Consider the following 18,344-nt stretch of genomic DNA (forward strand, 5'->3'; position numbering starts at 1 on the left):
GGCCATGCCATTGGGAAACAAACCACGGTGAAGGGAGCTGCTAGGGAGTGACCCAAACAGAGATATCAGGGCCACCCAAAGGGGAGACGCTGGATCCCTGGCAGGCAGAGCCTGGATCTGGAGCAGCTGCATGGATCCCAGTGTGAGCAATAGTGAAAGCTCAGGTCACTCAGCCACCCAAAGGGGAGCCACTGGAGCAAAATAACGGGAGTGAAGAACCACAGAGGCAGAGGCAGGCACATCCACAGCAGGAACTGCCAAGGGGTATGTATGCTATTTATGCTCAAGCAATCCCGGAAGCTAGGAACCTGGCAAGCAGAACATTTTGAACAGTCTTGGCAAAGGTGTGTGGGCCTGCTCCTCTCCACAGTTCCCTGGGCTGCACACAGGACTAGTCAGAGAATCTCAGCCCAAGTGGCACACAGCATGTGTTCCTATACCACAGTGACCTCCCTGACCCCAGATGCTGCAGAAAATACCAGCAAAACACCAGAGGAGAGGGAAGGCCCACAGGGGTGCCCACATCAGCAGCAGGAAATGCCTGGTGGCTTGGGTGCACAATGTGTGTCCTAAACAGAAGCCAAGGCAACAACCACAGAAGTGTTAGCAGAGATACAAGCAACAAAGCTGCTCATCTGCCCCATCACAGAACTCCACCAGCTGTGGGCAGCGCAAGACAGCGAGAAGCTCCACCCAAGCATCTGAAGAAATCAGCTGGGACAACACTGTCAGTAGAGACTTAGGCCGAAACCTCCCTACCCCCAAATTTGAAAATAACAAACACTATTTAAAGACAAAATTTGCTTGAAGAAAAATTTCGCTAATCTGAAAGGCCCTGGAGAAGGGCAACAGAAAAATGGAAAGCAACAGAAATGAGGAAACCAATGCTTCTCACAAAAATGAGCAAGACTATATCAAACTTAGAGCTCTAGGATGAAGATATTGAAGATCTCCCAGTCAAGAAATTTAAAAAAAATCATTATAAAACTCTTCAAAGACAGTGAGAAACAAATGCAAGAATTCAAGGAACTTAAGGAATATATCACAAAAGAGATAAAATTCTATGGAACAAATCCAAATTGAAATGCTTGAACTAAGGAATACAACAGAGCAAAATAAAAAGGTGACAGAAAGCCTCATTAATAGAATGAGTGACCCAGAAGAAAGAATAAGAAAACTGGAAGATAAAGGACATGCAGCTAATCAGATGTATGGAAAAGACTCTGAATATAGAAGAAAAAAAATTATTCAGAAGCTGAATGACAGCATCAAGAAATCAAATATAAGAATTATAGGAATTTCAAAAGTCATGGAAACAGAGGCAGGATTGCAGGAACTATTCAATGAAATTTAAAAGAGAACTTCCCAAACATTGAGAACATAAGGGGAAGCCAAATACAGGAAGGATAGAAAACACCAATCCAAAAAGATCCTTACCCAGACACAACGTTAAGCTCCCCTCATTCAAATATAAAGAAAGAATACTGAAACAAGCCCTTAAAAAGGAGCAGATAACTGATAGGCGAAAACCAGTTAGACTCACTGCAGACTTCTCAGAAAATATCCTTCAAGCAAGATGAGAATGGAGTTACATTTTCCAAATATCAAAAGATAAAAACTGTCAACCCAATATAATATATCCAGTCAACCTCTCCTTTGTGTTTGAAAATGGAATAAAATATTCCTACAATAAAAAAAAAAAAAAAACTGTTGGGCCCGGCGGCGTGGCCTAGCAGCTAAAGTCCTCGACTTGAACGCCCCGGGATCCCATATGGACGCCGGTTCTAATCCCAGCAGCTCCACTTCCCATCCAGCTCCCTGCTTGTGGCCTGGGAAAGCAGTCGAGGACGGCCTAATACATTGGGACCCTGCACCCGCCTGGGAGACCCGGAAGAGGTTCCTGGTTCCCGGCTTCAGATTGGCATGCACTGGCCCATTGCGGCTCACTTGGGGAGTGAATCATCGGAAGGAAGATCTTGCTCTCTGTCTTTCCTCCTCTCTGTATATCTGACTTTGTAATAAAATAAAATAAAATAAAAAATAAATAAAAATAAAAAAAAAAAAAAACTGTAAGACTTCACCAACACTAAGCCAGCCCTGGAAACACTATGTAAAAATGTGCTGAAGACAGAAAGGAAGGAAGTTAGCCATGCTCAACACTAACAAAGGAGAAACTCTTTCCATTAAAACCCACTAAGAAAAAACAACACAAATCACAATACACAAATGACAGGAATAATTTGCAACCTATCAATATGAACTCTAAACACAAATGATTTCAACTCATCAAAAGACATAAATTAATAAAAAGGATTAAAAAGCATTACCCATCTGTTTCCTACAAGAGACACATCTAATCAACAAAAATATGCAGAAGCTGAAAATGAAAGGATTGAAAAGAACACTTCGTGCCGATGGAAAGGAAAAAAAAGCAGTTGTAGCCACTCTAATATCAGATGACACAGACTTCAGCATAAAAAAAAACTGGAAGAGATGAAGAGGGACTACATAACAATAAAGGGATCCATCCAGCAAGAGGAAATAAAAATGATAAATGTATACATACCAAATAGAAGGACACCTAGCTATTCAAAACAATTATTGATGGATCCAAGCTGCGATACAGATGCCAATAAAATAATAGTGGGTGACCTTAGCAACTCATGAACATCAGTAGGCACATTGATGAGACAAAAGCTCTATAAGGAAGCAACAGTTCTCACACAGGCAATAAAACAAATCAATTTAATCGATATTTATGGAACCTTATATCCCACAGACACTGAGTATACGTTTTTCTCAGCTGGACATGGAACTTTTCTCCAGAATTAATCATACTGTATGTCATAAAGCAGGCCTCAGCAATGAAAGAAAGAGACAGAAAAAGAAAGAACGAATGAACGAACCAACCAGCCCCATGTATCTGTGGCCTGGGAAAGCAGTAGAAGATGGTCCAAAGCCCTGGGACTCAACACCCATGTGGGAGACCCAGAAGAGGCTTCTGACTCCTGACTTCAGACTGGCTCAGCTTTGGCCATTGTGGCCACATGGGAAGTGAACCAGAAGATGGAAGGTTTTTCTCTCTGTATATCTTCCTTTCTAAAAAAAAAAATAATAATAATCTTAAAAAAATAATAATCTCATGGAAATTTGAAAAAAAACCAAGTTTTACTTTTTGAATTGGCACATACATTTTTCTGGTGATACATATTTTCCATGATTTTTTTTAATTTCATGAAGATATATGGTACTTATATATTTGTGCTTAATTTCTAGTCATTCTTAAAGAATTGCTTTGAGCAATTCTTTGTTAAGTTACAAACTTCTTATTTCTCAAACACAATTTAAAATATATTGGTAACCACAAAGTCCAGTGTAAGTATAAGATATATTTCTTCTCTCCGTAGTATCTTTTCCGCTGTGCTGGTGAATTGAAATTGAAAAGCATTAATACCACCTTCAGAGTGGACATTGGACAAAAGTATACACTGCATATCAGGTAAGATATGCATGTTTTGTTTTTCACATACCCTGATAAGTAATGAGGACTATTACTCTGGTATCCTCATTGTTTTTAAACAAACATTTTCTATTTTTATTCATAATGTTACTGTCTGTGAATGATTATCAAGCTTTCCAAATACTTGAAAACTGTATTAAAGAAACAATGTTACATATGTTACATTACCAGTGAACTTATGTAAGCAGACTTGCAAAGGAGCTATCAAGTCTGATTATTTTCCCCTTAGAAGAGTTGTAAAACTTAAGTTGATTGACATTTTTTGGATAAACAAAGTAGAACACGTTCAGTATAGAGTGCTTGTACATTCAAGGAAATGTAAAGAGGAAAAGTACAATGACCCCTTGTACCACAGCTCAGATAGAATAATTAATGTATGCATTAGTATCTTGAGAAACTGTTATAAAGTGACCCAAATGCTCAGTAATATCAGTTTAAAATCATTCTGCAGATGTGATACACGAAGCTGATATTTTTCTATTTTTATTTTTACTATGTGTTAATTTTTAATGTAGATTAATTGCTTTTTATTATACATTTCTGGTCCACATGTCTCTAAAATATGTCTTAAAATAAACACTAGAGCCATAATTTGGGATGAAGACTTAAACGGTTTGGTTATGGGACTAGAGTATTAGCAAAAGTAAGTATATATTGAAAGCCAAAAAAATCAAATCAGACAGTCTTCTAGGGGACTGTGGAAAAGCTTAAATGACAGGCTTTAAGGAAGTTCCGCTCCTTTAATGCTAGAATTATGTAAGCTTTTCTCTGAAATACAGATTGTGACTGATAAAGGATCAGAAAAACATGTATTATCCAATGAGGGAAATATTTGTATCATATGTAGGTCCTGAATATCTGAAATAAACAGCATTTTAAAACCTCCAAGATCCTGTTTAATAAATGATTATATTCCTTCCTTACTTAAGACACAGATGTAAAACATTTTAATATTCATCTTTAGCATTTTCACTTCCTAAATAATTAAATCTTGGAGCAATACACTATGGAAAGTTTCCTTCTTAGCCAGAGTATAATATCCCGGAATAGGTGCTTCCGTGCCCTGGTGGAAAAGTTCATGTTAGAGGTTACTGTAACAGTGAAGCTACTAAGACACACCCTATTTCCTGCAGGAAATGAAAGAAAGTTGGATATGGTGAGAAAGAGGGAGCACTAGAAGTTGTTTTGGCCTGGTATATTGAAAAGTTATAAAAATAAATACAAGTATAAATCCTAATTATAGCTCATCAAATTAGAGCTGCATCCATCAGAAATGCAATTTGTTTCTAAGAAAAAACATGCTTTTTAATCTCCATATTGAGATGAAAAACAGATCAAGAAATTAGGTACAGAAAATCAGATAGCTGGAAAATTGCACAATTCCTATAATGCTCTCCAAACCTGCTAAGCCTAAATCACTACGTGAATCACAACAGCATTGCTGCTATGTTCAAGATGAGCTAACAATAAAAATTATAAATGATCTTCCTGTAAAAATACCAACAGTAGCAAGAACAATATTAATTAGCCCACATTTAATTGCCACATACCAGATGCTTTATAAACGTGTAACTACATCTAATCATCATAACCTTAGTAATGCCTGTGACACAGCTTTCCGGGCTCTCATAGCAAAGTGTGACACAATTCTGAAAGCTAGAAATCTGTGATCAAGCTGCCCACAGTTTGATTTCTTCCGATACTGACCTCTTTGTGTCTTCATGTCTTCTTTCCTCTACATGCCTGTGTCCTTATTTCCTCCTCTTATCAGGGGCACAAGCTGCATTGGATTGAATGCCTCCTTTAGCTTATTTCCTGTTTCAAGATTGACCTTCTCTCCAAGTATACTCACATTGTGAGGTACTGGAGGTTACAGTTTTGACATGCAAATTTAGAGTGGGACATAATTCAGCCCTTAACAGTCATCTTCCTTGTTTGGAGTCCATATGCATAAAGTCAGTTATCTTTCTCCAGACCACCTCAGTAGTCAGAGAGAGCAAGATAAAAAGCTAGATTTCCCACTTGCTGACTTAATAAACTTATTTATTATAGCATGCACAGTCTGTATCTTAAAAGTGATGAAATATTGCTTAAAATCTTTAAGGAAAGAAGCATTAACTTTGAAACATTCAAATTCCAGAAAAATAGAATATTTTCACTACCCTCATCACAATGTCACTTTTAAATATATTCAACAAAAAGAAGTAACTTTCCTTTTATGTTATATGACTGTGATTTTTTCTTTTGCAGTTTACATGCACTGCTGCTTTTTATGATTATCAAAAAGTAGTTGATGTCCTGTCTACATCTGGTCTAAATCACTTAAAATCAGCAATATTTCTCCTCAGGTCTTGGATTTGTTTGAAGTACTGTAATAGAAAAATTTATGGAAATACATTTTTCCTGTGATTGCCATCTATAAAGAGCAAGAGTGGAGCTTCATTGGTTTTATTTTTTGTACTTTTAAACTGTGGATTTGAAAATAAAAAGGAAAAAAAAATGTCAATTTTAAGTTAAATACCTTTAGAATGCTGTCACTGTTTCTCTCTCTCTCTCTCTCTCTCTTCTCCTCCTCTTCTTCCTCCCTCCCTCTCTTCATTCCCTCTCTCAACACAATCTGAGGAAAGATAACTAGTGTGTGCACATATTACCCCAGACCTAAATTCATTTATCCTTTCCTGTTGAAAGGCAGCCTTCCTTTTGAATATGGATATAGGACACAGATTCTTCTCACATTGTTATAGAACTGTAAGCAGAAGGAGCAGCCGTGTTTCCTAGGCTTGTAATGAAAAATTCTCTTAGAAAAGATGATGCAGATAGGATCTCTGAAAAAGTAACTAATCTCACTAATTTTTAGACTGGGGAAATACAAGCAGATCTCAGACCAGTCTGTCTCTTAAAAATGTGTGACTCCTTAACATAGCAAATGCAGGAAGAAAAAAATATAGTGTATTTAAGCAGGTAAATTATACCATGATTTTATAAATGTACTGAAACAATACATACTGAAAACTCCATTAATGAGCAATCAGTTAGAGTTGGTACCTATATTTAATGAAAGGAAAGTGGAGGTGGAACAAAGTGGTAATGTTAGGATGCTGAGTAACGCAGTATAGAATATTAAAAACTTAAGCCAAATGGGCTTGGATGTATCACTTCACTTCTGAACATCAGACGTATTTTTAAGCATAACATACTCAAAGAGCTTACAAACATGATGGATGTGTTTTCTGGAAAACACAGATATAGTGGTAAGACCATTCTTTTTGTCCATTTCTGTGGATGTGTTTGCGATAGTTATTTTAGCATATCATTAGCATATCCTGATAAATGTTATGGACATTGTGCTTATTTCATTATACTATGTAAACATGTGATAATTCCTGTTGTTTTTTTCATTTCTTTTTTTTGCAAGGCAGTTGATTTTATTTATTAGTATTATCATTTTATGATACAGTTCCATAGGCTCCTGGCGTTTCCCTTATCCCCTCCGCAATTTCACCCCCTCACCTAATTCCCCTATATGATTACTATACTATAGTTCTTCATACACAGCCATATGACCATCCTTGTGGGCATGGACAATGGCAGAGAATCCAGCATCCTATTGTTAATAAATAGTAAACAGTTTCATTTTAAGTCCATCTTTGTCTGGAAGTAGAAATGCATACTACGTTGTATCCTCACATCTGGATATGTTAGTCTCCATTTTATAGTTATTGTGCATCCCCTTAAATGAAAAGTCAAAATACAAAATCAACAATAGGAAGAAAAAGAGAAATTTGCAGTGCCATGAAGTTAAATAACATGTTACTGGATATGACAGTCTCCATCACACAGCTATTATACAACCCTTTAAATGAAAAGCCACAAAACAAAATCAACAACACGAAGAAAAAAGAAATTAACGACGACATGAAGTTAAAGTATATGCTACTTAATGACTAATGTGTTGCTGAAGAAATGAAAAAGAAAATCAAGAACCTTCTTGAAGAAAATGATGCTACTGTATGATCTGAGTCATTGAATAATTTAATCAGAAGAAACTGTTTTGGAGATGAAACTAACAAAAACAAAAATGTCAAAATCCATGAGATATAGTTTCCACCGATTGTTGGTGAAATGTGTCTCTTCTAGACAACAAATAGATGTTTTTTTTTTTTTTAAATCCAGTCTACTAATCTATGACGTTTGATTGAGCTTAAGCCATTTGCATTCAGAGTTAATATGGGTGGTACTTTGGTCCTGTCATTTTAGGAATGGGTTGTTCATTGGTTTAGTCTTCTGCTTTCATTTAATGGAATGGTCTTCATATTTGCCTTTGGTTTTGTTGGGTGTTATTCCTCTTCTCTGTCAAGAGAACATCTTTTTTTTTTATTATTAATTATTATGCATTATGTGACAGTTTCATATGCTCTGGGAATCCCCCCACCCCTCCCCACACCCCTCCCCCCTGGTGGATTCCTCCACCTTGATGCAGTATTACAGTTCAAATTCCATCAAGATTCTTTCCTTGCAAACATATACCCAGCATAGAGTCCAGCTACTCATTGTCCAGATGGGTTGAACAGTTTGTTGGGGAGACCATTTCTGGTCCGAAGTCAGAGCTGGTAGCATATCATCCCAGTCAATTAAGACTCTCAATATAACATTAACAGCAATTTGTAACATTATGGAATTGACAAGGTTTTGCGTAACCAGTATGTTAAAAAAAAAACAAAATAAAACAAACAAACAAACAAACAAACAAAACAAACAAACAAAAAAAAAAAGAAGCAAGTTCTTAACCACAACCTATGATTATCTCATTGACATTTCAATTTTAGTTCATACACAGGACCAGCTGCTATATACCTTAAAATGGCTATAAGGTACCATTCAGCTGTCTCGTGTCTATTTCATTTTAGTATTTAGCCATTTGTTGTGTTGAAGTATAATTTTGCTGATCTTGGCAGATTTTAGGATAATCTAGACTGGCTTGTAACTCTAACAAGACATTTGTCAGCAGTTAAGGTGCAGAACATTTTTTTTTTTTTGGGAGGGGGTGTGCAGGAAAGTCCCCAACACCATGGTAAGGAGTGACTAATCTTTGTGTCCTACCCAGCGAGGCATTAGCCAATCCATGCCAGCCAAGAGAACATCTTTAAGCATCATTTATAGGGCAGGTTTGGAAAAGGCAAATTCTTTTAACTTTTCTTTAGTGGAAGAATTTTATTTCATTTTCAAAGACAAAAGAAAGCTTTGCTGGATATGTTATCCTGGGCCAACAACTTTTTTCTTTTAGAATCTGGAATATGTCGCTTCATTCTCTTCTGGCCTGTAGAGTTTCCTGTGAGAGGTCTCCTGTGAGTTTAATTGGCATTTTTCTATATGTCAATTGATTTTTTTTCACATGCACATTTAAGGATCTTTTCCTTATGTTCTATTGAAGAGAGCTTGATGACCATGTGTCATGGTGAAGATCATTTTTGATCAAGTCTGTTGGGAGTTCTGTGCCCCTCCTAGAACTTGTTTCCCAATTCTTTCTCTAGATGAGGGAAATTTTCCCTTATTATTTCATTAAATATGTTTGTAAAACCAGTTTCTCTTTTTGCACCATGTAGGACTCCTATAAATCTTATATTAGGACTCTTAATAGTGTCTTTCAATTCTTGAATCCTTTTTTTGAAATTAATATTTAGCATTATGTGACAGTTTCATAGGCTTTGGGAATCCCCCTACCCCTCCCCCTCCCCTCCCCCCTGGTGGATTCCTCCACCTTGATGCAGCATTACAGTTCAAATTCAATCAAGATTCTTTCCTTGCAAACATATATTAAGCATGGAGTCCAGCTACTTATTGTCCAGATGGGTTGAACAGTTTCTTGGGGAGACCATTTCTGGTCCGAAGTCAGAGCTGGTAGAATATCATCACAGTCAATTAAGAGTCCCAATATAACATCAACAGCAATTTGCAATATTATGGAATTGACATGGTTTTGAGTAACCAGTATGTTAAAAAAAAAAAACAAAAAACAAAAAACAAAAAAACAAAAAACAAGTCCTAACCACAACCTATGATTAGCTCATTGACATCTCAATTTTAGTTTATATACAGGACCGGACCGGCTGTTATATACCTTGAAAAGGCTATAGGGTACGATTCAGCTGTCGCATGTCTATTTCATTTTAGTATTTAGCCATTTGTTGTGTTGAAGTATAATTTTGTTGATCTTGGCAGATTTTGGGATAATCTAGACTGGCTTGTTGGGCCTGATCCAGCTCTGCTTCCAGCTTTTTGTTTGCTTCTCCTTGATGACAGGAAATATCTTCCAATTCTGAGATGCTTTCTTCTGCTTGCTTCATTCTGTTTTGGAGACTCTCCACTGTACTTTTAATTTGCTCTACTGTGTTCTTAATTTCTGATATATCAGCCTTGATTTGCTTTCTTGCTGCTATTTCTTGTGTAACATATTCCTTAAATTCCTTGAACTCTTGTATGTGCTTCTCATTGTTGGTCAGAAGCTTTGAAATGAGTTTTCTGAATTCTGTGTCCCCCATTTTCTCGATGTCTTCCCCAATTAACTCTGAGGTTGGCATAGGGTTTTGTTCTTTTGCAGGGGAATTTTCAATAATACTCATTGTGCCTTTGTGTCTTCTTTTGCTCTTGGTCATTGCACTTCTAGTTATCAGATTCTTCTCCTTGGGGCAGGTTTCTAAGCTGTGTCACCCACAGGCCTACAGTTCGATTTTACATATTGCCATTGGTACACAGCTCTTTGCTTGCAGCCAATTGTGCCACTCCCTCCAGCAAGTTCCTGGTCTGGGTTCTTATGTTAGATTTCCACCATGGTCTCTGTAGCCCCAGCTCCTAGCTCACCACTCTCCACCTCCTGTGCTATCATGCTGAGGTTGCACTGTTGTCCCTGTAACCTTTCTCCTACTTCTGATTGGATCAGGTTCCAGGATTAGGAAGACACCAGGTGTTCTATACAGCTAGGTGGTTGGTGGTGCTGATCTTGCTGGAACCTGTTGGCTGTTAGGTCTGTGTGTCACATGGACCTATTTTGACCCATACGATGCCACAGTCAGTATTATTTTCCTGTGGGACCAGTGCAATCCACTGAACTCAGTGAGTTCTTGCCAAGCTCAGCACATTCACAGTTTACTGTTCTCCTTTGCAGTTCTAACACTTTTGCCACAGTGTACAAAATGGCACCTGACGTGCCACAACTAGAGTTCTTGATCTGCTGGCCGTCAGGTCTGAGGGCTACCCAGACCTGTCTTGGGTGGAACCTGTAGAATGCCACATTGATGCAGTTTTCTGAGCCAGAAATGAGTTCACTCCCAGCTCAGCATATGCACAGTCTTTTCCCTAGCTTTTGCCTCCTCAAGCAAAATGATGCCCAGTTCGGCTCTTGGGGGCTGACTGGGCTATAAAATCCACCTTGTTCTCACACTGCCCATCTGGGATCTGCTGCTGTGTCCCTGCTCCTGGTCAAATCAAACAGACCAGCAGAATGGACAGTTCTATGTTGAGAGCACTGCACGAGTGCCCTGCCCTAAGATGGTGGCTGGTTCAAGGCCAGGAGGCAGCAGGAGGACAGGAGGTCACAGGTGAGGCGGATCTCCTCCTTTCCAGGACCTGGTCAGTCAGGTAGCACCCAGTGGACCCACGGGAATGCAGGTGATGCGAGTGAGAGCTGAAATTGCTATGGCAATAAATATAGTTATTGTTATCTTATAGGCTAGCCCGTTTTCGCAATTTTTTGGAGCATAGAAAATGTAGCTGTTTTAGCCGCTTTTATAATTTTTAGCTAGAGGAATTAAGGATGCTTTTATTAAAGAAAAATGCTTTTGATTATTGTTTCATTGTTTATGGGGTTGTAGAGTCTATAATTGTAGAGGGATTTAATATTTATAATTTTTGTTTTTAGATTTATATTTTTTCCCTTGTAAACTATTTTTCCATTGAATAATGGGCAAGTTGTAGAAATAGAAATGTGGTAGAAATGTACTACTGATTAGCAGGTAATCACATGTGCCTTGGCCTTGGAGTCCTGGCTGCTACTCCATGGCTACTGTTAAAGAATGAATAATGGCTTGCTTTGAAGAGTATAAATACAGTGTTTTAAAGAATTATCTCTTGGGGCACCTGCTTAGCCCTGAAGTGCAGACGGAATTACCGAATGTCTGTACATGCCCCCTTAGTCTTGAAGTAAAAAATAGAACAATTAGTTGCTTGTGCAGAAGCTTGCTAGGTTTTGAGTAAATTAAAAGGACAGCTTTTTCTTGGGTTGTTGTGAGAACGCACCAAGTGTCAGTGTCTGTGTCTTTCTTTATCACCGACTCCACGCACACTTCCCGAGCTCCGAACTCTTGGCTGGAGCTGGACTCTAGCAGTTCTATGTCTGGGTTCACCTCCCAAGCTTGGTTGGTGGTTGAGTTCCAGCTGCTGGTGGAGTTCAGATTGCCTTTAGACACCATTGTGTCTGCTGCTTTCCTGTGTCTATCATTCTCCAGGTTCCCCTCTTCTGCTGTTCTGTCCTCTCCTATTTACTGGAATGTTTCCTCTGCTTCATCCTGATTAAATGTTTCTCCATCCATTTAAATGTGTCCTAACCCTATTCCACCATCTTGATTTGCGAAGTCTTAATTTTATTGTAATTATGTTAATTCTTAAACTTATCTTAAAACAAGTATATACTGAATTCTTTCTATGTAGTCACTACTTCACATCTACATTGTTCACAAACAATAGTTGAACTTGAATTCAAAGATACAAGTAGGGTAGTCTTTCTGAAATTTTCAATTCTGAATCCTAAAGACATTTTAAGTGACTTTCTGTTAAGAATATAACCCTGAATAAAAAAAGAATCCTTGTATTTGCTACCTTAAGTTCATACTCCATACCCTGATTTGGAAATTACAGGAAATCTGTCAATTCTTCTGAGGTATCTCCTTGAGAATTTGTTGCTTTGGCCTTTTGTTTGAATGAAGACAACTCCTATCCTAAGAACTGCTTTGATTCAAATAGGAGAAACGAGAATGACTTCTGTTACCCTCAAAAGGTTTATTTACTGGCTACTATGTATGTACAGTGATACATATGAACATGTAATAAACTGCAGAAACTAAGTTTTAAAGAAGCGCTTATTTTGTACATGATGAATAAGCAATACTTATGGAGAATGACATGTATCCGTGAAATGTGCATATCATCAAATATTTTCTCAAATGACGTGTAACTGAATACAAAGTCTGGGTTTCATTGCATTATTTCTTTTAGACAATAATAGGATAAGCATGTTTCTTAAGAAAAAAGAAAGTATATAAGGTGACAAGAATGAAATAATTTAAAATTATTTATATAGGGAAGAGAGAAGATTTGTGACTGGCCTAGTTGGGATCATTTTGACCAGGCAGCTATACCTGCCTGTGAGTACATGTGAGGAACAGGGGTGGAGGTGGGCTAAGCCAGGCATCAGCACATTCTAGAAGACACAGGAAACAGGATTGGGATACAGCCTATTAGATGTTTAAGGGGTCTCCCCAACTGGGCTGCTACATCTGCTGGTGCCTGCAAAAACTTGGTCTGGGTGTAGGCCAGGCAGATCTTCACACCTATGTGGTATGTGAAAGATGGGCCCGTGGAAACTCCTGGTAGCAGTTCTGAGGGTTTCCTCAGCCTGGCTGAACATCTGCTGGTGAGTATGAGTGTTTGGTGTGGCTGTGGGCTCGTTTGTCCTGCTTCATGCACTTGTGCACATGAGGGCTGGGTCACTGAACCCACCAGTGCACATAAGAGCTGAGGCTGGGGACAGGGCAGATCAGAACAAGGAACCTGCTGGTGTTCTCAGGAACTGTGGCTGTGAGTTTGTCTGTTACAGGTTCTTAAGGGGCTTCCTGACCAGGCTAGCACTCCTGCGTATATGTATGGCAGCGAGAGCAGGCAGTGGTCCAGATCAGGCTGCAGTATCTGCCAAGGATTGCTAGAACCTGGATTGAGGTAGGAGTGGGAGGGCAGGTAGGATGACTTGTCCAGGAGCTTATCCCCCTGATTTCATGGCTACTTTAAATTGACAGGATCCATGATCCTTGGAAAAATCCCATAGACATGTAGACTGATCACAGAGCACATCTTGCAGGATAGAGCCACAATGATTCCAGGGAAAGCATGAAGAACATACTCAGATGAACAGGTACCTCTTCAAAGGTGAGAAAGAAAAGTGAATGGCATAGCACTTCAGACAAAATTCTATGGAAAGTAGCTGGGCCTGTGAACACTCTGAAGTAGACACAGACAGCCTACAGGCATTAGAACCTATGTAGAGGAAGCAATGGAGAGCCCCTATGATTACAGGTATATACAATGAAAACATTTTAGAGCACTCTTGGTGATAGAGGGATCACAGCCATAACCCCAAATAGGAAAGCTTCCAGTCAATGATAAGGATTCACTAGCTGAGGGTCAGAAGCAAGTATAGGATAACTGGCCGGAAGTCACACCTTCCTTGCTCTATGTGAATTTTATCCATCTACCCCTCAAGTAACAGCCCCAGAACATTCATACTCACGGAGATCCCTGAGACAGCATCAAGAGAACATCTCCATCTCTTGTCATTACAGTAGTCTGACAAGCAGCGACACACCTTATACTATGTATTGCTCAAGTTAGCAGGTTTTTCATTTTATTCTTTATGGTCTCTGTCTGAGCTAAAATATTTTTTGCTTTTATATTTGAACTTGTTTGGTGGAATATTAAACCTTTGGCTATGAGATAACATTTGCAAATGTTGTCTCAAAATATAAAATACAATAAAATATAATCCAAGGCATAAAACATACCCTCTTACTGTAAATCCTATCCTTGGTTCAATAGCAAATGATCAAGAGGAAACCCCTCAGATTTCAGATTTTCCCTGGGGAAGGCGCAAAACATTTGTGTCATCCGCTCCTCTGACTCTCATCCCAACCAGTGGCCCATATGGATCTGTATTCCCCTCACCTTTGTTATGATCATTAAAAAAATAAATGCACTAATACTTTTAAAATGCAAAACATTGTTTTTTTCTTTTTATGGAGAAATATGTAGTAAGTTGACATTACTTCTCACTCCACTGAGTAATGAAACCTGGAACTTCCAACATCCATCTAACCATAAGTTAGTACATGTTAATCAACTGTCCTTCCCTCTCTTCCAAGTCTTTATGTGATACTTGCCTTTTTTTGCTTTGCTTATTATACTCAATGATCTCCAGTTCCGCCATGCCAGCGTAAACCTTTCTTGTAACTGAGCAATGTTTCACTGTTCATATATACCACATTTTTAATGCATTAACTGGTAAGTAGACATTGTTTGTATTTGTTTGCTTTGTGAGTAGTGATAAACATCCAATTACAGATGTCTCCTCAACTGATTCATTGCATTTTTCAGTGCTCAGATTGTTAGATCTTATTGTATCTGTCTTTTCAGTTTCTTGAGTTACTTCCGTAATTTTTCTACAGTGTCCACATGGAATTCAGTTATTACCAAAAGTATTCAGGATTTCCCTTTTCTCCATACCATGCCTTTAAAAAATAATATTAACAGCCAATCTGACTAGAGTGAGGTAAAACCTCATTGCAGTTTTCTCTTGCATTTCCCTGATAACTGAGCACCCAGGAGCTTCCCGATCCTTCATTCACTAGCTGTTTCTTCCATCCTCTCTGTAACCATGATTTCAAGGAAATAATATTTATTTGTTTTGTGTGTAAAATTTGATGTATATGTATATATGTATATGTGTGTATACATGTGTATATACATATATGTAATTTGATGTATGTGTGTGTACATTGATGTATGCATTATTTGCTTATTTGAAAACACAATACAAGAAGTTTACATGTTATTAGTAAATCATGCAATTATCTATTACTTACACTTCTCCAACACATCGCTGCTTACATAATGTGTTGATGAACAGCTCTCAGAAATGATCAATTGTTTTTTTTTTTACACAACAAACCTTGATCTTCTTATGTGTTCAGGAATTATCATTTGCAGTACTGAAAATTTGAAAGAAGTTACCTGCTTTAGCGACAATAGAAGCAAAGTGAATCCAACCATTATTACCAAAGTGAGCATCTATGTTTTCGGTTCTGTGAAGGTATTAGCAGCAAAAGCAAGGACTGATGAATGTCAGCCAGGTTAGTAATCCTTTGGCACAGAGTGCTAGACAACCAGTGACATGGAAGAAGCAAGGAAGGAAAGAAGAAAGAAAAGATGCATAGTAACTTTGCAAAAAATGTTTTTTTTTTAAATGTGCGTAACTTTTGATTATTTCCATTAGACACCACCATAATTATCAACAAAACTATGCCAATTGAATAAAGATTTTATTTTCAACATTTAAAATGCCTAACACAAACCTACTCTTTTTTCCCAAAGGCATAAACACTTTGAGCCAAAAAAAAAATATATATGGTGGCACTGAGTAAAAATTTTAAATTTAATATAAGAAAATATCATTTTGAGTGTAATCTATTGAACCAGTTAATCCAATTGGAAATTAGATACATTTAAATTATAGTTTTAAGTCAATTTATTCAAATGCTCCAATAAGTATATTATTCCAATACATCTACATAAACTATTCAAAATACAAGTGACAATAATTCTGTAATTAAAAGCTGAGCATCTTCCATTACTTTAGTTGAAAATTAAAAACATAATATATACAAATTTTAAAAACATATTACATACTGAATTGCTGAAATAAAGCTCAGACTCACTACTCTTATTAATACTGTTCAAATTAGAGACACAGAGTATTTTCAGTATTGCTTAACACAACCATTAAATACCAGATTAAACTTGTTTTAGGACAAGACTGCATTTGATCTCAGCCTAGAGGTGACTTTAGGAAGATGGGTTTTGTTTGTTTTTCTACTGCAGCAATAAATGCAAACTTTATCTTAAGCAGCACCTAGTTGCTGCATGCCCATGCATTTGTTAGAAAGCTATTATGTCCATGTAGTTTACTATGCTTTCAGGATATAAAATTCAGGGCATGAGAATGACAGTGGCCTGAGTTCTATCCTTCAGAATAGCAAATATCAAAGTAAATTTCGTAGCATGGTTTTAGACAAAATGACTTTATAAGCTAGAAACAAGATCAAATTATAAAGTACAGTTGACTTTTTCTTCCAAAGTTATATTCTTTGAGAAGCATTGGTAGAGTCAATATCAATTCAGTGAAATTGTCTAAGTCATCATAACGGATGTCCTTTACAGGCTAACTAATTATGGGGAAAAGGTTAGCACATCATAAATAGTGATTTCAATGGATAACTCTTGATTTACCCATATTCTTTAACCTGAGATCTGCTTTGTTTTCATACCAGTACGTACTCTCAAACTCATTAGAAAACCACACTTTAAAGGATTTGAAATTTGAAATTCTGACTATTTAATTCTTACTGCTACTTAGTATAACCCTCTATTGAGACATATTTTCATATTATCTGTGGTAATATGCACATAGGAAAACAAGCTGAAAATGGATAGTTCATAATTTTAATACTACATTTTAGAGAACAGATTAAAGCATCACTAAAAATATAATGTGCTAATCCCATTTTGGGAAATATTTGTTAAATATTTAAGTATAGATATACAATGAAGACAAGTGCCATTTTATTCATGTAAACTTACAAAATTGAATGTAATATTAAATAGTAAGTTTTAATTGTCATGAACTTGAAGTATTATGATCCAATTGGATGCATACAAAATTGCTAGAACATGACATGTTAACTTAAAATCTACTTTTAATTTTTGGTTTGTGGAAAAACACCAAAACAGTATAATTAAGTTACTGAATGAGAAAGGGTCAGAAAACTCAGATATTGAAAGTTTATTGTTTTTACCACAAGACAGCACAGTTGAAAGAAGCATATAAAATAATAATCATTACTTAAGAAATTATTATAGCCTTTGTCTATACACTTGAGCGACAGTGCTTTTTTCCCCTATTACTTATAGAATTCTTTTTTAAAAAATTATGTTTTATATTTTATTGGAAAGGCAAGTCAGAGAGAAGGAGAAATGGAAAGAGCTACTACCCACTGGCTCACTCCCTGAATGGCTGCAAAAGCAAGAACTGAGCTGATCTGAAGCCAGGAGGCAGGAGCTTTTTCTGGGACTCCCATGGAGGTACAGGGTCCTAACGCTTTGGGCCATGCTCTACTACTTGTAGAACGCATTATCTACGGGAGGTGTGAGCTTATGATTATAGAGTAAACAAATATATGTCATTGTTAAAATTAATGAAAAAATAGGAAAAGAAGGAGGAAGGAAGATGGAAATGAGGGAGGGCAGAAGAGTAGGGTAGGAGTACATGATATATGTTCCTTTTATATAAAAATAAGTAAACATGCAGTTAAAAAATAATTAGCCATCTAATGATCACACAATAACTTACTAATAAAAATGTAAAATATTGAATTCAACTTGTAGTGAAGCTATTGATTTTCTTTCAAGAAATGAAAGGAACTATCGTATTTATAACTTCGAAAGTATAGAGACAGAAACTATGGAGTACAAATAATGATTGGTTTGTCATGTAAATAGCCAATTATCTTTTTCCTGTTTGGCCTTATATGTAAATATATACATATATTTACATATATGTACACATCTAAAACATGTGAATATATATTTACATATATACATATATAAAATACATATATACAACACACACACACACACAGAGATCATGTTTCTAATTAATTTAGCAATGGAAAAGGTAACTTTAGAAGAGTTCTAGCTGGGAAATGTGGCACACTCCCAAAATGGCCTT

General features: G+C 37.0%; 1 protein-coding gene across 1 annotated transcript in view; it reads left to right on the forward strand.

The window, feature by feature from the left end:
- The window catches only part of LOC131481299 (protein eyes shut homolog), a 1,058,324-nt gene that overhangs the window by 464,366 nt on the left and 575,614 nt on the right, over positions 1-18,344 (forward strand). Inside the window, exon 16 of the mRNA XM_058669692.1 lies at positions 3,408-3,499. Coding sequence (XP_058525675.1) covers positions 3,408-3,499 — 92 coding nt within the window. The remainder of the gene's footprint in view (positions 1-3,407; positions 3,500-18,344) is intronic.

The sequence above is a fragment of the Ochotona princeps genome, chromosome 1 (genome assembly GCF_030435755.1).
Source record: "Ochotona princeps isolate mOchPri1 chromosome 1, mOchPri1.hap1, whole genome shotgun sequence".
In the NCBI taxonomy this organism is placed as follows: domain Eukaryota; kingdom Metazoa; phylum Chordata; class Mammalia; order Lagomorpha; family Ochotonidae; genus Ochotona; species Ochotona princeps.